Source organism: Myotis nattereri (assembly GCF_964212035.1).
Source record: "Myotis nattereri genome assembly, chromosome: 2".
Lineage (NCBI taxonomy): Eukaryota > Metazoa > Chordata > Mammalia > Chiroptera > Vespertilionidae > Myotis > Myotis nattereri.
The window spans coordinates 205512187-205534123 of NC_138076.1; the positions used below are offsets into that span (position 1 = coordinate 205512187).

The following is a 21937-nucleotide window of genomic DNA, read 5'->3' on the forward strand; positions in this document are numbered from 1 at the left end:
CAGCAAGTCAGGACTGTATCTATCTGGGCAGGTATATCTGTTTTAATCACCACTATGGCCCTAGCACTAGCATACAGTAGGCACTCAATATTTGCAGGATGAATTAAGACACTGTCCCTGTCCCCTATGAGCCCAGAGTCCACAGGGAGTGACAGGCAGGTGAACTGGTAGGCGTAATGGTAGAAACAGCCGTGAGAATGGCAAGCATGGGTAAGAGGCACCGTGCCCTGCCTGGAGGGAAGGAGAGGTCAGGGGAAGCAGAAACGATGCCTGAGCTAAACCTTGGAGAATGTATGGCAAAATCTGAGAGAGGATGTCCCAGGACGAGAGACTGACACAAGTAAAGGCATGGAGGAGGGGAGGGGTGAATGCAGTCACAATAGGGCAGGTGGGGACCACAGAGTTTGCTAGGATTACAATCGAAGGCAGACAATGGAGGGGATGAGGTAGAAAAGGTGGCGGGGGCTAGCTCACCGAGCTCCTCGCTGGCCAAGCTTAAGTCCCACGGAACAAATGTAATGTAAAAGCCAGCCCAGACACGTGAGAATATAATCACCAAGGCTCCAGATTTTATTTCCGCAGGTTCTCCCTTCGCAGGTACCAGTAAAACAGCTCTGCCCCTGGTACGCCCCTGGTGTGGCCTCGGGTCAGCCGCATAACCTCTCTTAGCCTCAGTCTCATCATCTGGAGAAGGGGGGAACCTCCAGTGCCTGCTCTTCAGAGGGTGGCGATGAGGATTAAATGAAGGAACCCACAGGCAGTGCTGAGCATGTGCCTGGCACTGGGTGAGCGTCAGCGTGCGAGGAGAGACTCACTGTCACGCCCCCTGAGCACAGGCGGCACAGCTGTCATTTCTATGACAACGCCATCCGCGAAAATTCTCTCATGTCACCCGCTGAGAGAAGGGGTTCGGGACGGGCTCAGCTTAGGCTGGGCTCTATTCTAAAGTAAGCAGTGCCATAGAAAGGCTCCGTAAAGACAGGCGCGGTAGGACACACACACGCGCGCTCTCAGATGTCAGCCTCTCTTCTCTTTCCCGGGGAAACGCAGCCAGGCTGGGTCTGGCCCAAAAGAAGCCAGTTCAAAGCACGGGCCTGCTCTGCGCCGGCCCCACGCTCCTCCCCAGGAGACCCGGGTCAGGGTGGGCGGGCGATTCCTGAGACAACCTCATGGATTACTTTCCAGTTTAGCATAGCAGCCAGACAGATTTTTGCGGTGAAGTCATCCAAGTCGATTAAAAGGCATTTTTCCCCGCTGTGAATTCAGAAGTCCCTTTGGTTCGTTCCAGCTTTTTCTGGGATGTTTCCTAATAGGTTCCACCCTGGGTTAATTAATAACCCTTGATTCCTATTGAAACCAGGGGCTGAAATCCTGTAAGCACATCCGGGCAGGGCTGCTTGCTGGCAGGGCTGGGGTGGACCCTGGGGGGCTCCCTTCATCAGGGAGCGAGCCAAACCCCAAATGGTGGGGAAGGCAGGAGAGCTGGGAGCCAAGGGGAAGAACGGCCAGGCAAAGGCTGAAGGTCAAAGCCGGAGGGGCAGTGTGAGGAGGGCAGGAGGGGGCAGAGCGGGGAGGGCAGGAGCAGTCAAGGCTGGAGAGCAGGGAGGTTGGGCAGAAGCTGAAATGTGGGGTGAGGCGTGGGTCAGACGAGTGGCCAGGACTCATCTCAGATGGTGCCTCAGATGTGGCTGACAGTGGCTTTTTAAAAACACATATTTTTATTGATGTCAGAGAGGAAGGGAGAGGGAGATAGAAATGTCAATGATGAGAGAGATTCATTGATCAGCTGCCTCCAGCATGCCCCCTACTGGGGATCGAGCCTGCAACCCGGGCATGCGCCCTGATGGGGAACTGAACTGTGACCTCCTGGCTCATAGGTCGACGCTCAACCACCGAGCCACAGCAGCCGGGTGAACAGTGGCTTGATTTTACACATAACGTGGGTATGGCTCCATTCTCTCTATTTTAAGGAAAGCGGGTCATATCTTCTCTTCCCAAACACGAATCACAGGGATGAGAATGAGGGTTCAAGGGCTGAGACAGAATGGCAGGAACTTACGTGCAGGCACGCAGGCCTTTTCCCGAACCGCATCCCCTCGCATGATGGTCAAGCATAAGATGCCTTTTCACCCTCAATCCAGAGCCGAGTTCCCAGTCTCCGGTCTCCTGCCACCATTCCCACCCAGTCCATTTTCCTAAACCACTGTCAGCATGGACATCTTAAAACAGAAACATGATCACAGGACTCCGGGCTTTACAAGTGCAATAAGCCCGGCTGGTGTGGCTCAGTGGTTGAGTGTAGATCTATGAACCAAGAGGTCCTGGTTCAATTCCCCATCAGGGCACATGCCGAGGTTTGGGGCTCGATCCCCAGTAGGGGCATGCAGGAGGCAGCCAATCAACGAGTCTTTCTTATCACTAATGTTTCTCTCTCTCTTTCCCTGTCTCTCCGAAATCAATTAAAAAAAATAAAAGTGCAATAATTATGTCCCCCTGCCTCTGGGACACGGTTTCTAGCTGCAGGCCTTGCAACATAAGCGCCCCTCGCCCCGAGCAGACCGGTCTCTAGCTGCTGGTCCAGGTCCAGCACCAGACCCCGCCACCCCCTCTCATGCACTCATGCACCCCGTCTTCCCCATGTGTGACAAGCTGAGGTTTAAAGCGCGCTCTTTGGCTGGGAGGCCTGATGTGCACGACTGCCCCCGCTCAGCCTGACGCAGTCCATTCTCTTCCCCAAATCCCCGCTGGGCATCGGCTGCTCGTGAAGCCTGTCCTAAGAGCGTCCTAAGAGCGTCCAAAGCAAAGTGGACAGTCCCTCTCCTGTGCTCCACGGTGCTCTGCCCCGGCTCTGGGACAGGCCTCCCACCGTGTGCGACAGTGACCGATGTCTGTCCTCCCGCCCGTGGAGAGCACTGGGAGTGGGGGGCTCCGTCACAAGGCCGGGTGCAGAGCGGGGGCGCAGGGGGTGTTTCGGGAAGGAGGCGGCAGGCTAAGACCTAAGACGAGTTATGTCCTCAGGACATTCATGGGCTCATGGAGTTCTCCTTCAGCATTTCTATTAATTCCCACGGGAGTCTCTTGGCTCTGATGCTCAGAGGCAGGGCCGAGGTAGATGCAATGGGTGGCAGGGCGGAAGGGTGCGTGCTACCCAACATGGTAGGTGGAGGCTAAGGAACTAGGCACTGGACTTGCAGTGCAAGATGGACTCGCTGTCCTCCCCACTGCTCCCTTCTCCTTAGCGCTGGTTAGGGTGCGAACGGGCAGACAGCCCACAGGGAAAAGGGCCCCAAAGGAGCACCAACTGGCAAAGCAGCCCTGCTGCGTTCAGAATCAGCGGGGCTCCTCCAACCACGGATCCATGTCCCCACATGCCTCCTCCCTGTCCAGAGCCCCCCGTGCCCCCCACACGCCTCCTCCCTGTCCAGAGCCTCCGGTGTCCCCCACACGCCTCCTCCCTGTCCAGAGCCCCCCATGCCCCCCACATGCCTCCTCCCTGTCCAGAGCCCCCCATGTCCCCACACGCCACCTCCATGTCCAGAGGCCCCCGTCTCCCCCCACACGCCTCCTCCCTGTCCAGAGCCTCCGGTGTCCCCCACACGCCTCCTCCCTGTCCAGAGCCCCCCATGCCCCCCACATGCCTCCTCCCTGTCCAGAGCCCCCCATGTCCCCACACGCCACCTCCATGTCCAGAGGCCCCCGTCTCCCCCCACACGCCTCCTCCCTGTCCAGAGGCCCCCCCCCCCGTGTCCCCACATGCCTCCTCCCTGTCCAGAGCCCCCCCCCGCCAAGGATCCTGCACATACCACACTCCCTGTGCAGGGCTCTCTATGTCCCTCCTGTGAAGGCTCTACCCTCCTGTGATGGCACCACATCCTCCCGTCCCTCACACGTCACCCAGGACCACGGAGCACCCTGACCAGGACCTCTGCTGTCTGCTGGCAACGAAAAGTCAGAAGTTGACCCAAATGCCAGCGAGGGCCACATGTCCATGGGAAATATGGCTGGACACAGATGGAAGTAGAACACATTCACATTAAAATACAGCCTTGGCCTTCTCCCTCTTCGTGGGTTCCCACTGTCCCTTTCACCTCACCCCGCTCTTTTGATCCAAGAGAAATTACAAATTCTCATGAGACGTTCTTCCAGGAAAAGACTCCTCCTAATGGCTCACACCCAGCATTTGGTGCTTCTGGCTGAGTAAGAACTTTTTTCTATTTCTTATTCCCCCAACTACATAGCAAACTTCTTCAGAACATGGATTATAACATTTTCATTCCTGAATAATCCCAGAGACCGACGCCTAGAAACCACAGCAGGCCATGTGTATTTAATAGTGTGAAGGCGATTGTCAAAACAGCTGTACTACTCATTGAGCACTTTCTATATGCTGGTATCTGCTCGGAGCGCTCCAAGTGGGGTGTTCTGTTCCAATCTCCAGCTCTATAGGTATCTGTTACTATTACTGTTGTTATCTTAACTTTGCATGTGAGGAAACTGAGGCACAGGGAAGTCGCATCACTCAGGAAGTGGCAAAGCCAGATTCCCACCCAGGTGGGCTGGGGCCAGAATCGGAGCTATTTTACTATTCGTTCTGTTTGAGACACACAGTCACACCAAAAGACAAACAGGGAACATTACCTCGGGGAAAAACAGAGAAGAAACAGAATCGTTAACAGGGGACAGTGCGGCAAGAAGCCAGAAACATCAAATGCTGAGTAAGCACCCGTTAGGAGGAGTCTTTTTGCTGGAAGAACATCTCATAAGAATCTGTAATTTCTCCAGGAGATCCAAAAAGCCGGTGAGAGCCCTGGCCCGGTGGCTCCGTTGGTTGGAGCCTCATCCCATGCACCAAAAGGTGGTGGGTTCAATTCCTGGTCAGGACACATATCTAGATTGCAGGTTCGATCCCCATTTGGGTGTGTACAAGAGGCAACCAACGTATGTTTCTCACATTGATGTCTCTCTCTCTCTCTCTTTCTTTTCCTCCCTCTGTCCCCCTCTCCCCCCACCTCCTCTCTTTCTAGAATCAATGGAAACATATCCTTGGGTGAGGATGAAAAAGAAAAGAAAAAAAGGGCAGGGTGAGATAGGAAAGAACAGTGGGGACCTGAGGAAGAGGGGAAAGGCCAAAGCTGGATGCAGACAAGTTCAAGACCCAACAGACACTCTGACAGATCTACTCAGTTAGGAGCCAGGACCATGGCATCGGCTGAACATGGGTTCAAATGCCAGCTTCCCCACACTTACTAGCTGGGCGACCCTTCCAGGGCAATTTATTTAAGCAATCTGAGCCTCAGTTTCCTCAACAGGCATGCTGTGTGGGTTAAATGAGTTAACGCACAGGAACCCCTTGACACGGCACCGAGCACACAGTACATGCTCAATGAAAGTTTCCTGCCATCACCATTACTAGCTCTTCTCCATCTGTCTATTGTCTCCTTAACCTGCTGAACCTAAAAGTAGATGCAGGATGGAGATACACCGGCATTCATCGATGCCATGGTTGAGAGAAACACTTGCTCCTCTAATGAGTTATGTTTCGGCAAGTCCACCCTAGTGGCCCACCTGCTTTTTTAATTCCCCCAGCTGGTTCTTAGATTTGAAAAGAAAGAGGCTTCCATGGAGACCTGCATGCTTTTAAAAAATAATACAAAACAGAACGCCTGAGGTCAGGGTACGCCAAGCCAAACAAATAAATCTTGCAGGACTGTGTTAACAAAACAGGGCTTAGTGGATCAGAGCGGGGAGAGTTCTGTGGGGCTCAGGCTGCAGAGAAGCGCCAAGCTCTGGTGAGTTTCAAACATAAGGAGGTCACAGGGGAGGGCCCGATGATGGAGCACTTCAGAGTTCAGCTCCAACACTTGGGATGCATCCGGGGGAGCATCCTGGGCAGGATGGACTCCAGGTCCATGGGCCCGGAGCGTCCTAGCGACCTAGACCAGAAGGCCCCTGTGGACCATCCATGCAACCTCGATGAGGGTAATTTGGCAAAACTGATCAGAATTATAAATGCCCTGGGAGGTAGACTCTGAGATGGACATTAGGGAGTGTTCTGAGGAGAGGGGAGGAAGCGGGTCTGGGCAGAGGGAGTAGTCGACCTTCACAGCTGTCTCAGCAGGGGCCTTGGCCAACTCCACAAGGAGCTCGGAAGCTGGGTGGCCCTTCAGAGTTGTCCCAAAGTGGGCGCTAGGGGTGAGTTCTTTACACCCTGTGCCAGCCAGTCACAGAGTGCAGCTGCCCCAGGACAGAGATGTGACCTGGGGAAAGTCCTTCACTCCTCAAGGTGCAATATGGCACTCACTACCTGCAATACTTTTGGAGCCAGTTGTTGTATTTCTAGGAAGGAATCCTATGGCTACACTACCAAATGACACACATCTAGCCTTATTCGTAATGACAAAGTTATGGACCATACCCTATGGTATGTCCATGTGAGAGCACCCTAGGCGATCATGAACAAGAATGAGGCAGCTCTGCACACCCTCTCACGAAATAAACTCCCAGGTATGTGAAGTAAAGAGTCAAGAAGCAGAAGAGTCTGGATAAGAAGAGTGTGTGTGAATGTTGAGCAGCTAAAGGGGTGGACTGTGCCACTCAGCCCCACGCCCGGATCCTTCTGTAGTCTCTCCCACCCCATGGGGCTGAAAGCCTAAACCTACATGTCCCAGTTACTTTCTACCAATTGCAGGCGTTTGTGTAGGAGTTGAAGCTAGGACAATGGTAGCAGCCCTCCTCTGTCACTTCAAGCAGGTGTTTAACCTTTCTGAGCCTCAGTTTCTCCACCTGCCAAGTGGGGAGAGTCACAGGACCACCCCGAAGGGGCTGACATAAGATTATGCGGGCAGAGTGACTGAACCCATGTGTTTGGTTACTGTTCTTGTGTCTACAACACTGGCCAGAAAATACAGCGGATCAGAGGAGGGCTCTGAAGTCAGACGGCCTGGGTTTACAAACAGGCTTCTGCCAATCATACGTCGGCAACCTTGGGAAATCACACATTCCCTCGGAGCCTGTGTTTCTATAGGATGGAGGCAATGCCAGCACCCAGGCCAACAATAGAAAGTATGAAGCCTTATCTTGTATGTGCTCAACAGGGGACAGCTATTCCTGTTTTCAGCCACTCATGCAGGTGGTAGATATCTGCAAATACACAGTAGACTGTGTGCTATTAAGGCCTCCCTTTTTCTGGACTCAACATCTCCAGTTCCTCACACTGAGCCCCTCCGCTCATAGAAGACAGTCCTCTCCCTTCAATCACTCTCTACAGAAGGCATTCCAGGTTGTGATTCCCCCTTACAGTGTGACACTGAGGTGGGTGACACTAGAGTCTGACCAGCATAGAGTGTGTGTGTGTGTGTGTGTGTGTGTGTGTACCATCACCTCCCTGTATTCTAAATACTGTCCTTTGATGATGCAACCTGAAGTAGCATCAGGTTTGGGGGTACTAACAACCATAACCATAGCTCATTGAGCACTTACTATATGTGCCAGGGACTATGCTAAGCATAATATGTACACTGACTCACGGAATCTACACAGTAACTCTAGGGGCAGAAATTACTACTCTCACTTTGATGCTTAGAGATGTTGTAAGTGGAAGGTCAGCACAGCTGAAATATGGGGGAGCTGAGATTCCATCTCTAGTTATCTTACTCTGGAGCCACAACCTTAACCTCCGCCCCATACTTCCTTCCACAGACATTAGGAACTTACTCAACTCAAATCTTTGGTCTATTCTTTTCTTCATGGGATTTTAACAAACGAAGTCTTCCCAATCCTGCTCCTCCTCAGCTGAGTTTTTGAATAGGACCCTATAGCGTATGCCCACTCAGTTTGATTGTATCAGATTTAATCCCATTCAGCTCCAAGTCATTGGCAAATGCAATCTGATAAGTCGCTGTTAAGAAGGAGGAGGAGAGCAAAGCCAAGGGCAGAGCTCTTTGACAAGCCATTAGATACATTTCTCTCAAGTAGTCATTTCCTAATGGGGGTTATGTTTGACCTGCTACCCTGCCACCAAACTGGATTAACATCTAACCTCCATCTCTCTATCTCACTGACAACTACTTCTTAAAATATCATATGGCGTTTATGGTCAATATCTACGGCTAAGATCCATTCCGAGAAAGGTTGCCCAGAAAGAATTGTGGATGGAAGGCAAGTGGGTATGAGGAAAAAAAAAAAAAATGATGGTCTTGAGTGTTAAAAAAAAAATTTCAGGAGAAAATCCCACCTTCCCTTCCAGAAGACACTTAAGTTGAGGAAATATGTAGTTTGAGGGCAAAAGATGAACAGAACTCCAACCAAACAGCCTTCCCTGGGACCCACACACGTCTATTTAGCCCCATCCCAGCCCTGGTATCGCACAAGGGCAGGACTCAGGGGAGCCACTGGCATTTGGGAGCAAATCTTCTTCTTTTGCCTTTCTCTCCATCGGCTGGAAGAAGGCACTGTCGTTCCTTACGCTTTGGTACCTCTACTAACACGGAGGGAAGGCTGACCATGAAATTCCAGCCTTTCCTACTAGAGAAGAATGAAGCCCAAATCCTGTCTCATGAGTCTTAGTCTGCTGGTCTCGCAGAACTGTGAATCCACTTGATATTAATCCATTCATCAACCTCATCACTGGTCCCACTGAGGGGTGACGTACACCTGTGGAGAAAAAGACCCTTTGCCTCAAATATAAACAGAGGAGAGCTTGACATGCCAAGTGCCCTGGGCAGAAGCTCTCAGGCCCTGCTAGGACACTGCTGTGAGGCCCTGCAGAGCCAGCAGGGCATTCTGGGTAATGGAATGCAACACGATGCAGCTCCCGCCCCCCCTCCCCCCACGGGCCTCCTTGGGGTGTCTTCACTTCTGGCTCTGCAAGCGCTGAGACAAGCAGTTTCTGAATTGGGGGGGAAAGGGTGGAGAGAAGGGGCGGAGGCTTCCTCCAGGCCAACCACAACGAACTCATTCACTCTGTCCAGCAAAACTCAGACGGTGCAATTATCTGGTTAATTTGGCCCTTAGTTGGGAGACAGACTTCCAAAGTGCGGGGAGGCCAGCTCAGACTAAACAGTGGCTTCCATCCTAAGTCTTCTCCCAAGCGCTAGCGGATGCATATGAGATTCCTGGGGGTTGCTTATGGGACCCACCCATTGGTCCAGATGGGAAAACGACAGACAATTCAGACTCTAAGATGGGGTTCAGGACAGCATGTTTTCCATGGGAAAAAATGTCCAAATGACCTGCTAATTGGTCTCCTGGCTAATGTGCCTTCTGGCTTCCATGGAGGGGGATGGCTGGAAAGGAGGAGGACTCGGGTTAGCCAATGTTTTCCAGTGGGATCATCGCCCTCTTACACTGGCTGGGTGTCCCCAGAGCCCCAAGGGGAGTTATTCTTAGGGCAATCCCCTCAGATGTTCCTGCTCAAAGGTTTCATGCCCATAAGCTGGGCCAGGAGAGGCACTGACCTAAGAATAAAATTAAAACGTGCCTCTGAGGTTTTCACAAATGGGATGAGACAAGGCTAGCGAAGCTGGCAACCGAGCAGGTAACAGATGGTTGATGGAAAACTCCGATTTTTGAAGGGAGATTAAGGAGCAGTGATTTATCTCCCTTGGAAACAGACAGCCTGGAATCTGTGGAATCTAGACGTGGTTCCGCCAGCGAATATCTGCTTCCGTCCCAGCATGTGCCAGGCCCTGTGCTACTTGAGAAATGAGATCCCAACAGCCAAGGTCCCTACCCTCATGCAAGGAATCCCACATCTACACAGGTGGTTAAACACTCCGGTCAGGGCCAGAAAGGAAATGCTGGGAACAACCAAGTTACCTGATGGAGAGCAGGGTGTGAGGGCTTAGAGGAGGAGTCTTTGAGGAAGGGATTTTAAAGAATCTAACTTGCTTTTAAAGAAAGATCCCTCTGGCTTTAGTACAAAATATCAGTTGGAAGAGGGTGAAAAGATGGCGTTAGGAGGCCACTGAACAGGAAGACTGGATGAGAGCTGACGATGGTTCAGCCAAGAGTCTAGGCCAGTGATGGCGAACCTTTTGAGCTCGGCGTGTCAGCATTTTGAAAAACCCTAACTTAACTCTGGTGCCGTGTCAAATACAGAAATTTTTTGATATTTGCAACCATAGTAAAACAAAGACTTATATTTTTGATATTTATTTTATATATTTAAATGGCATTTAACAAAGAAAAATCAACCAAAAAAATGAGTTCGCGTGTCACCTCGGACACACGTGTCATAGGTTCGCCATCACTGATCTAGGCCAGCTGTGGGCAAACTACGGCCCGCGGGCCGGATCCGGCCCGTTTGAAATGAATAAAACTGAAAAAAAAAAAAGACCGTACCCTTTTACGTAATGATGTTTACTTTGAATTTATATTAGTTCACACAAACACTCCATCCATGCTTTTGTTCCGGCCCTCCGGTCCAGTGTAAGAACCCATTGTGGCCCTCGAGTCAAAAAGTTGGCCCACCCCTGATCTAGGCAGTGGGGATGGAGAGAAGGGAACAGACTAGAGAAAGAGGGGCTGCAGAGTCAGCAGGGTCTGGTCATTGCATGGGCGTATGGCAGAAGGAGAGGGAGGGATGCAGAGACCACGGGTTTCTGGCTAAGGTGGAAGGTAGACCTTGGCCCTCTTCACTGAGAGAGGAAACTTGGGATGATGAGTAGGTTGGGGTTGGAGAACATCATGCGTCCTGTTTTGGAGTCAGCCAAACTGGATTCCCCACCACTGCACACTCTGCACTTCTGGTCTTAACTCTGCTCACATCGCTTCCATCTCATACACTCCTCACGTTGCCACCACTTGTTGACAGCACAGCCATCCTTCAAGACCCACTGCAAATAGCACCCTCTCCTCGAAGCCACTCCTGGCTCCCTCGGCTCGTGTGGCCTCTGCTGCCTACAGTGCTAAGTCTGGACCTCTCTTTCCTGGACTCCACCTGTGTGGAGGCCCTGGGAAGACTTACCTTGCCTCCTTTTCTAGATCACAAGCTTTTTGGGACAGAACCTCTGCTTCTATATCCTCGCCCCCCCCCCCAACGTTAGCTAGTAGCACAGTAGACGTTCGACAAATATTTGTTAAGTGAACGAAAATAACCTGCTCTTTGCCAGGGAAGGAAAACCAGTGGACATTGGACAGACTTGAAAGCCACAGGATCAAATTGAAATTCAAGTTGTCGGAGTTTTAATACTAAGCCAACTCAAATTAGATGCTCAGAAAGGCTTTCAGTTTCTCCAGCACATCAAACTCAGAGCACTGGAAAAGTCACACCCCTCTATTTTATTTATTGCACTTTGCTGAGTTGATCCCATAGCAGGGACCTTTCCTATATTATTAACTGTTTGCCTTTGGTGACGAAGGTGGTGATGATGCTGATGATAATAAAAGGGTGACATTTACTAAGTGTTGATATGTGCCAGGCACTGTTCTAAGTACTTTTCATGGACTAACTCATTTGATCCTCACAGCCACCCTATATGTTGATGCTATCATTACCCAACTGTACACATGAAGACACAGAGAAGCAGACAGCTTAGGCCACAGTTGGGATTGGAACCTAGAATCTGGCCCCAGAGCCCATGCTCTGACATGCTAAAGCCAAGCACAATTAGGTTCGAGTCCTAAGTTGGCCACTGACTCCCTATGTAGCCTTGAGCAAGTCTGTGTTTCTTTCCCCATGAAATGAGGGAACTGAATGTTGATATTCTTGCTAATTCTAAGAGCCAGTATTCATGATTCTAATCTCCTCTGAGGCTTCAAGTAATTTAATCCCAACAATGATACAAAAATATATATATATACACACACAAGAAAATGATACAAAGACATTAAGTCACGTGCCCAATACCCAGAAAATGAGGGAGCCAGGATTCAAAACCACCGTGCTCCCAGCCCAAGTAGTTCCATGCTTCAGAGACCATGGCAGGGCTGTGGGGAAGTGGAATGATGGAGCAGTTGGGCCTTCGGGCTCCCCATGCCTATTTCTCTCAGAGAAGCTCTACTTGTCTCTATTTTGTAGAATGGGCTCCTACTTAAGATATCCTTAGAATCGGGAAGGTTCGACTGCTAAAACAAGAAGGTTGAAAACCACTGGACTAAATAATTCTGGGATTTAATGAGACTCCCAGGTATAAGCCAGGATTTTTCTGGTAATCTTGGTTCAGTAGAGCCACATAAGATTGGGGTCTACGGTTGCTCCTGGGAATGGCTCCAGCTACAGAAAAGGTCAGCGTGACAGCGATAAAGACTCCGCTCCAACCTACCTGCTCCACTCGGATCTCAATCTCTCCATTCACCTTCTTTCCTTGGAAATACTTGGCCCTGTGAAGGAAAGGAAGGCATTTCTGAGTAAGGATGCAGACTGCTTTACCCTTTCTCCCTTCTCCCAAAGGCCTTATTGCCCCTAGGGGTGCGTATCCAGGCACATTCTCTACCAATGTGTTCTGACATGACCTCTGATTTCCTCAGTGTTTATACGTATTATGCGAGAGACAGTGAAGAGTACTGATGGGAGAGTTGGAGACTCAGGTTCTTGTTCTGCCTTCCTGAGTCTCTGGTTTACCCTCTCTAAAAGAAGAAATGAATACCTGCATGCTATACTTCTAAGGGTTATTAAGAATCCTACATAAACAAATAGTGCAGAATTATTTTATTGAATTATACCCTATATATTTCAAAAAGGGCTTATTAAATTGATCTATCCATTTACTTAATTTCTCAATCTGTCCATGTGTCCAGTGAAGTGGACCTTATCTGCTCCTTTGTCCATCCCTCCATTTATCCATCCACCCATCATCCACAGGCCCATCATCCATCCATCCTTCCATCATATTCACCTCCACACCCCTGCTTCCATCTTCCCATTACCAGTAAACGGCATCCCATCTACTCATTACTCAAGGCAGAAACACAGACATCATTCTTACCTCTTTCGCTTTCCCTATCCCCACTGACTCTATATTCTAATTATCTCTCAATCTACCCACTTGCCTACTTTTCTCTAAAAAGACCCTAATTTTGGCCTCCTTCACCTCTCTTCTCATATGGATTCCTTGTCATCCTCTACTTTCCTTTCATAACATGCAATACAAGTGTAATTAGTAACAGTGTTTAATGCCTGTGCCCCTCTGCACGATAAGGCAGTTCTTCGAGGTCAGGAACAAGCTACCTTTTTTTTTTTTTTTAAATATATTTTATTGATTTTTTACAGAGAGGAAGGGAGAGAGATAGAGAGCCAGAAACATCGATGAGAGAGAAACATCGATCAGCTGCCTCCTGCACATCTCCTACTGGGGATGTGCCCGCAACCCAGGTACATGCCCTTGACCGGAATCGAACCTGGGACCTTTCAGTCCGCAGGCCGACGCTCTATCCACTGAGCCAAACCGGTTTCGGCAGGAACAAGCTACCTTATTCGCCATTCCATTCCCATCACCTACCAGACGGCTTCACACACAGTAGGAGCTCCATTACTATTTTTTGAATGAGTAAATAATTGAAGAGATTTAAAACAACAACACTTGTTTTCTCTGCGACAGGCTGTAACCTGTCGTCTTTCTCACTGAACCCTTACAACCACCACCACAAGGTAGGGATTTATTATTTCCTATTGACAATGACACCGAAACCCAGAGGGATGAAATACTGTGCCTACGTAGCTTGAGTGCTGGCCCTCTAATGCCACACCTATGTTTTTGCTTGACCCTGAAAAATAGCAGTCAATGTTGGGGTGTTCCTGGGTTTAGATGTCTTTCCACAAAGCAAAAGTAACAAAAGTTTCCATTTGCTCTTTTTGTTGTTGTTGTTAATCCTCACCCCAGGATATTTTTCCACTGATTTTTAGAGAGAGTGGAAGAGAGGGAGAGAGAATGAAAAACATCTATATGAGAGAGATACATCCACTGGTTGCCTCCCTCACATGCCCTGACCAGGGCCAGGGATCAAGCCTGCAACCAAGATAGATAGATAGATAGATAGATAGATAGATAGATAGATAGATAGATAGATGATAGATAGATAGATTGATTTCAAAGAGGAAGGGAGAGGGAGGGAGAGATAGACACATCAATGATGAGAGAGAATCTTTGATCGGCTGCCTCCTGCATGCCCCACACTGAGGATTGAGCCTGCAACCCAGGCATGTGCCCTTGACCAGAATCGAACCTGGGACCCTTCAGTCCACAGGCTAATGCTCCATCCACTGAGCCAAACCAGCTAGGGCGAGGTACATGTCCTTGACTGCAATTGAACCTGGGACCCTTCTGTCCATGGACTGGTGCTCTATCCACTGAGCCAACCGGCTAGGGCCCATCTGCTCTTTTTAATTGTTGATGAAAGGAATAGTTCTCAGTCACTTGCTGCACTCTCACCGTGTTAAGCATTTCCATAAATCTTTTCTGGGGCAGAGACAGCTCTTCGATCCCAACCCATTTTCTTCTTTTACACAGTGAGAGAATTTATAGATTGGCACACACAAAAAATGTATACGCCAACGCTCCATTCAGCTAGGTATGGCCACGAGATGGAGTTCCAATCAATCATTTGCAATGATTACATTCCAGAACCTTCTTAGTTTCTTCTTCCATTCTTTCTCCTGGAACATCAATGCTGCCACCTATTCTTCTCACCCTTTCATTTGCGGAGGAAAAGAATGCTTTCGACACAGACATCATGCTTCTTACCAAACTTCAGTCTGCCTGCCTCCGAAGTCCACCCACACTTTGCGATGCTGCGGAGTTCATCGCTTTCCAACACGGCCTGCGTCTCCAATGGACAGCGCTGCTATTCGCCTCACTTTTCCTTACAATGTTCTCAGGCTCTGATGTCACCGAGGCAGGAGTTTAGTGGGACAGGAGCTGTCAGTGATACTTGAAAGCAACATTTTGTTTTTCTTTCTCCTAGGATGGTCTCAGACAAAATGTGTGTAAAGCCAGCCTCGTGCAAAGGGAACCTTTTCCCTTAATTTGTGGATTTTATCACGAATTCTTGAAGACAGTGTCGGCAAACTCCAGCACTGCGATAAGCCCATCTCTGATGTTTTGTGGGGCCCGAGGCAAAAGAACCAATGGAGGCCTATGAGACCTCCATTAAGTATATAAAATTGATATCTAAAGCTGGCAAACATTTAAACAAAGCACGTCGATCTGGTCTTCCTTCCATAACAAATACAGCTGCATCATTTCCTGGAAGAGTCAGAATTTAAACTTCTCAGAATTCTATGCTGCCGACAATGGGGCTGCTTGTGCGGGCTTGTGGGCGGCCCAGGCCACATGGCCAAGCTTTATCCCCTCACCCACACTCACATCCACAGTTGTCCCTTGGCCATGCCTTGGGAGGATGGACCAGAGAAGTGGCCTACCCAGGCCCTGGAATTGGGCTTGGTCCCTGTAGGTAGGAAACTCTAGACTGCATGGCCCTGAGGGTGCAATTGGCAGGGCCCTCCTTTGCTGTCAGGAGGGGTATAGCAGGTAAGGGCCACGGCAGGACTTAGATTAAGGGTCCCTCTAGATTGGGTAGGAGTATTGGGCAAGCCCGGGACCTGGGGGTGGTTATTAATGAATGCAATCACTGCAATACTGAAGAGAGCATGGCATGGATTTGGAATCATAGGGATTCAGCAAAAGCTCAGCTCCGCTATTCACTCACCACGGACTTAACCCAACTAGGTCCTAGTTTCCTTGTTTGTCAAGTGGTAATTCCATCTACCAGTCAAGGTTGTGGTGACAAAGTCACTTGGTCTTTTCTATAACAAGGTAGAGTGTCCCGGACTCCAGGCTGGACCCCCTGGAGGCAATCCCAGCTCAATCATTCCCTTGTTCCGTGACCGTGGGTTACTCCTCAACCCCCATGTGCGCCAGCTTCCACTTCTGGGACATGGGGATACTCGTAGTAGCTATCACACAGGCTTGCTGTGAGGATTAAACAAGACAAGACTTATAAAGCACTTAGAACAGCTCCTGGCACACAGTAAGCTCCAAAGTCTACAGCCCAGGGCCCAAAACAGAATCGACAAAAACAACAGAGCCCAGCTGGTGTGGCTCGGCGGTTGAATGTAGACCCAGGAACCAGGAGGTCACTGGTTTGATTCCCAGTCAGGGCACATGCCCAGGTTGCGGGCTTGATCCCCACTGGGGGGCGGGAAGGCAGCCGACTGATGTTCTCATTGATGTTTCTATCTCTCTATCCCTCTCCCTTTCCCTCCCAATCAATAAAAATCAATAAAAACAGATATTAAAAAACAAACACCAACAACAGGGAACTACTGAGTGTTGACTCTGTGCCTGTGGGTGTCATGTGGCAGGGATCCACAAATAAACAAAACGCAGCCTTACCCTCACGGAGGTTACAAGACAGAATCAGTATTCACCTCACTCTGATCTGTCCCATCGATGCAAGAAGGGATGGATGATGATAATGATTGTAGATAAGTGGCATCGATAACTAAAGCCTCAAGCCTTTCACATCCCTCCTCCGATGTGACCCTAATGTCACCCTGAGAGGTATCAGGCAGGGAGCAGTCCCCAAAAGTTCCAGACGGAGAAGTCCCTGCTCAGTCTCACAAAACCTCTAAGTGGCAACAGTGAATTGCCCCTTATGCTTTAAAAGATCTTGGGGATCCAGACCTTGATTTGGGGGATTCAGTCCAGACCCTGTGGGTCCTTCATGAGCTGGACCCTGCCGACCTATGGCCCGTTTCTCCTCCGTTTTCCGCCCACCGCACGGACACTCGACTTTCTGCGATTCCTTAAACACGTCCTATGCGTTTATGCCTCTGAGCCTGCGCACGTGTGTTCTCTCTGCTCAGGATGGCCTCCTGCCCTTCTCTGCATGGCTGCCTCGTTCTCACTCCATCAAGGTTTCCCTAAAAGCACCCCCCTAAAGAGGCTGGTTTAGGTGTCACCCTTGTAGGCTCCCACAGTGTGCTGTCCTTAACCACTGGAGTAGGGACCTCCCTGTGTTGCAACTACCCATTGCTTGCCTGTCCCGACCCCATACACCTAGTCTGCGTGAGCCTGGAAACCCGAAACTGCGTCTCCACGCTCCCCGAACTCAGCATCCGGCACAAAGGGCCCAGGCCCAGGGCACATGTGTAACAAATGTTTGCTGACTGGGTAAATGCATCACGTCTTCCAGGGATAGGCCATAGGGCATCCAGTCCTGGAGACACGTTACTGCCATCTACTGGCACACCGGTGTAATACACTTACAAATCCACACCCACTAGGTAGGATGTGGGGTCAGATTGTGCCATGGCAGGCAGCTGGCAGCCCTCGCCTTGATTCTAACCTGGACCCCAGAGCACTTTGTTCCACACCAGCACCACCCAGGTGGCTCTGGCCTTCCAAGCCCTCACCTTCCCGGGAGGACCACTTGTCGTGCCCGTCTCCAGGATGTTCACCGCAGGGCCTGGCAGACAGATGCAGGCTGCAGCGCAGGGTCAGGCGGTCCATCCCCCTGCCTGGCCGGGAGTCAGAAGTCTGTCTCCTGACGGGCCACACAGACTGCTGCCTCCTTGCCGGGGGGCTCATTCAGGCTGGAGCTGCCTGAACAGCTCTGTCTGGCAGAGGGAAGGGTAGGGATGGTCTGGAATTCTAGATGCCGTGGGGGCTGGGGTGGCTGCCTCCGGAGTTGCCCGGCTGTCTGACCTCGGGTAAAACGGACAGCCCCACTGTGCCAAGGGCTCTGTCTCCGTCACGCAGACCTCTTCCTGACGCCCTACTAATGTTTATTCTCATAACGAGCTCCCTGAGCATCCCGGCCAATCAGTCAAGCCCTTGGCCTTGGGGAGGAGGAGGGGGCAGCTCTGACTCCAAGGAGCTTCCATCTCTGTGGGTGGTCTCCTAGTTTACAGCCACATCAGAGGCACCAGGAAGGAGAATATTATAAAAGCGGCGCTGCCTGGGGTGGGAAACCCCGATTCGGGGAGGCGGGATGTGGTGTGAGAGAAAGATTTATGAGGAGCGGGTACCCAGGCTTTCAAGGCTGCAGCAGGGGCGGGAGGAAGAGGAGAATTAGCACAAACAGGATCCACCTGTGTCCAAGCAGCGCCCTCCCAACAACTCCGGCTGGATGTAGGGTCACGGAGGCTAGGCCTGGGCAATGCCCTCCCCAGGGAGGAGGGGTCAGGGTCGGTCTGTCTCAGGCACAGCCATCTTCCCACTGGTCGCCCCGGTTGGGGGAGGGGCAGGAGGACAGGGAGGCAGGAATCGGTTCCATTAGATTTTCATGTTTCTAATGCAACACGTCAGCTGCTCATCTGTGGCCAGGACAGAAGGCGGGGGAGGTGGATGACGGATGAGGGATGAGGGACCATGCAGGAGACCGCTGAGGTGGACACACACAGCCTTTCCCAGTTAGCAGGACAGGGAGAGTCAGGTGGCAGTTTGGTTGCATGGAGATTCGTCCAAATTCGGAGCTCCAAATCTAGCACCATTATTTACTTCCAGAATAGCTAACGCGTTGGCCCCTTCCCGTCAGAGGAGCCTCCAATGATGAGCAGCCTCTCCTTTTAGTTTGGGGGCTCCAGTGGGTTCGGAAAGGGAGAGACCCTCTGAGGGTAACAGGCCCCTCGCACCTGTACAGGGATCTGTGGAGGTAAGAAACCGAGTCCTACTAGGGCCCCACACCCCTCACTGGCTCCTGACAATAGGGAAGGAGATTTCTGTGGCTAGGCCGGGTCACAATTCACATCACCTATTCGCTCCCTCATTGTATCACTATTGACTGAGGCTCATAGGGACTGGGCACCCTGCTAGGCATGAAGGGAAAAGCTGATATAGTTTCTGCTCTTATGGAGCTAACACACTCTTAGAAAAGTCATAAAACTAAGCAGGTGAAAAAGAAATGATGAGGACTGTGAATAAAATGCACGAAGCGACAGAGGATACATGAGGGGAGCAGGGGAGCTCTGAATTACGTCGGTCAGTGAAGGCACTTACATTTTATTGACCATGTACTATATGCCAGAGCCTGCAGGCTCTGAGGAAACAAGGGTGAAGACAGCATAACCAGAGGGAGAGACATATAAATGGATGATAACCACACAGGGCATTAACCCAAAGATCCCAACCCAGTCTGAGGCCCAGCTCATTCATCAATCCATCCAGTATTTGGTACTATTCTTTGCCAGGGCCGCGGGCCTTGAAGATGAATGCAAGAGGGTCTGTATGTGTCTGTATGTGTGAGAACAGAGGAGAAATGAGTTGGGTAGATGCTGTGGGCACCCGGGGAGGGCGATGAGTTTTTCTGGGGCATGTCCCTAAATGTATAGGAAAAATGACAATGGGCATGGAGCGGAAGGTCTAGATTTGAGTTGGCAGCTCTGGCACTGGCTGTATGATTTTGGACAAGCCTCTCCTTCCTCATCTGTAGAATGGGGATAAGAAAATCTACCCAGAGGGTTGTCATGAGAATTAAATGAGGATGCAGAATTAAATGAAGACCTGCTAGCAGGTGTGCTGCTCACCTGTGGGCTGCTAGGGTGGGACCTCATCTCTCTAGGTAAAGAGTGGGGTGGGCACCCCCAGCCTCAGAGATATACCCAGGTCCTGTCCAGCTCTATTTATTTCCTAGCCCCTGCCTGACACAAACGTCAACCCTCCTGAGTCTCAGTTTCCCTTGTACACATAAGAGCATGACTACGTCTGCTATAAGTCCCCCATGAATGACCTCCCTGACACATGGCAGGTGTTTCATGTCATCTCTTCCCCTTCTGTCCATGGAGGGCTGAGTTCAAGCTGTTGCAGGAGAGCGGAGAAAACCAAGCAACGCTTAGAGAAATGGAGTTACACTTTATTATTATTACGCACGGGCCCAGAGAAAAATCTCTTTCAAATTCTGGGCAGCAACATGGAGGAAGTTGTCCCTTTTTATATCTTTTTCAGTCCTTTGTCTCCCAAATATGGGGTTTTCCGGTCCCCTTTGCAAGTTCTTAAAGAGCCCTATGGGCTGGGGCTTTGAGACCTCAACCAAAGGCCTAGCCTGGTGCCAGCACTGATAACTTTGTCTGGGGAAGGTTTATGGCCTCTCTGGAATGGGAGTAGTCTTATTTTCCTTATTATTTAAGCAAGCAAGCGTTTACAGAAGCCAAAACAGCAGGGTTAAAATTTCAAACAGCAGTTTTTATATAAGATGGATACTTCAAAGAGATGGGTCATTTTCTCACTCCAAGAGGAGGAAGGGGCAATATCTTTCTTGCTCTGAATGGAACTCCTGCTTCATGTCTAGTGTGATGGAAACCTGCCCTGGCTGCTCCCTGGCACAGGCCTATAGGAGAAACAGTCATCAGCCACCCACTCACTGTGACTGCAGAGATGGGCAGTGGTTCTCAACCTTGGCTGCACATTAGAATCACCTGGGAATCTTTTTAAAATCCTGATTTCTGGGCCTCATCCTCCAGAAATTCTGTTTCTTTGTTATGGGGTGGGGCCACAATATTAGTAACAAAGAAACAGAATTTCTGGAGGATGAGGCCCAGAAATCAGGATTTTAAAAAGATTCCCAGATGATTCTAATGTGCAGCCAAGGTTGAGAACCACTGAGCTAGAATGTCAACTGCAAGTCCCTACCTCTCTCCTCTCCAAAGACACAACACTGTGTCACCCTCATCCCCACAGATATCTCAGAGTCCACAACTTTCATTCCACCAAAAGGGTTAACATTTAGAAGGCTAAGCTGTTCCCTCAGCAAACATTTAATGAACATCTAGTAAGACCCCATCCAGGGGAAGTTCCCATGGGAAAGATAATGCACTCAAAGGTAATTCATACCCAGATGCAAGTGACTAATACACAAGCATTCTAGGAAAGGGATACAGATGGTATACAGAAGATGAGAAGATGGGGACCATGAGAATATAGAATGCACAGAAGAAGACTGAGCGAACTTATTTCTTCTCCCTCCCTCCCTCCCTCCCTCCCTCCCTCCACTCATCCATTTATCCATCCATCCACTCATCCATCCATCCACTCATCCATCCATCCATCTATCTTCATCCATCCATCCCCTCACCCATCCATCCATCTATCCATCCCTCCATGGTCTACTATGTGCCTAGCACTGTGCTAGTCCCTAGGAATTGCACTGAACAAAACAGCCTCCCTGCCCTCCTGGTACTTACAGTCTAACCAGGAGACAGAAGAGGAGCTAGACTGCCTATTTGCCCTGACTCATGTCCTATTTGTCAGAAGTTGCCAACTGGCAAACCTCATGGAGTCCATAGTCCTGTTTTATTGGGCTTAAATTATATATTTCCCGTTTTAAAAACGAACACAAATTCCAGATCCCTGGCTTCCTTTGGAAACCAATCATGGCAGCATCAGGCCCTTATCTCACACGGTAGACATCGCTGAGCGGGCCCCAGCTGCTGCCTTTGAAGGGACCATCGGTTCTCACGCCCCACACGGTCCCCACTGCTCTTTGTCATCTCGCTGAAGCTGAAGCTGAAGAGCAGCAGATACCCTTTCCACAGAGCTGGTGCTCTTGTCTCCTGACAGTGGGGAAGCATTTCTCTACGCCTATCCCTTTTCCTACCACCTGTCCCTTCACTCACCGCCTGGCTGATATCCTGTGAGCAGCTGCGCAGGCAACCTCTAATTTAACTAATTCCCTTCTGAAGATGGCAATTAGCTCAGCGAAAATCTTCAGGAAACACACATCCCTGCCCTTCCTGCAAACCCAGGGTGGGAGGTGAGGAAAATGGACACGAAGCCCCATCCCCTCTCCTGCTGTCACAGCCAGCCTCCCTCCTGCCCAGGAAGCACGTCTCAGGCAGGTGTCTACAGGCCCCGGAGGAGAGGTTCTGTAAAGAGGCTGGCACCTGCCAGGCGCCCTTCATCCCCCAGGGCAGGGCTGGCACCGGGCGGGGCGAACTCTGTAGGAACAGGCACAATTATTACTAAGAAAGCCCATGGCGCCTGGCTGATGTGGCTCAGTGGTT

General features: G+C 50.4%; 1 protein-coding gene across 2 annotated transcripts in view; it reads right to left on the bottom strand.

Annotated features, from left to right (window-relative positions):
• Positions 1 to 21937, bottom strand: part of SYN3 (synapsin III) — a 419516-nt gene that overhangs the window by 312713 nt on the left and 84866 nt on the right. For both annotated transcript variants that reach the window (XM_081082855.1, XM_081082856.1), the window contains one exon: positions 12264 to 12321. In XM_081082855.1, the coding sequence (XP_080938981.1) occupies positions 12264 to 12321 (58 nt within the window). The remainder of the gene's footprint in view (positions 1 to 12263; positions 12322 to 21937) is intronic.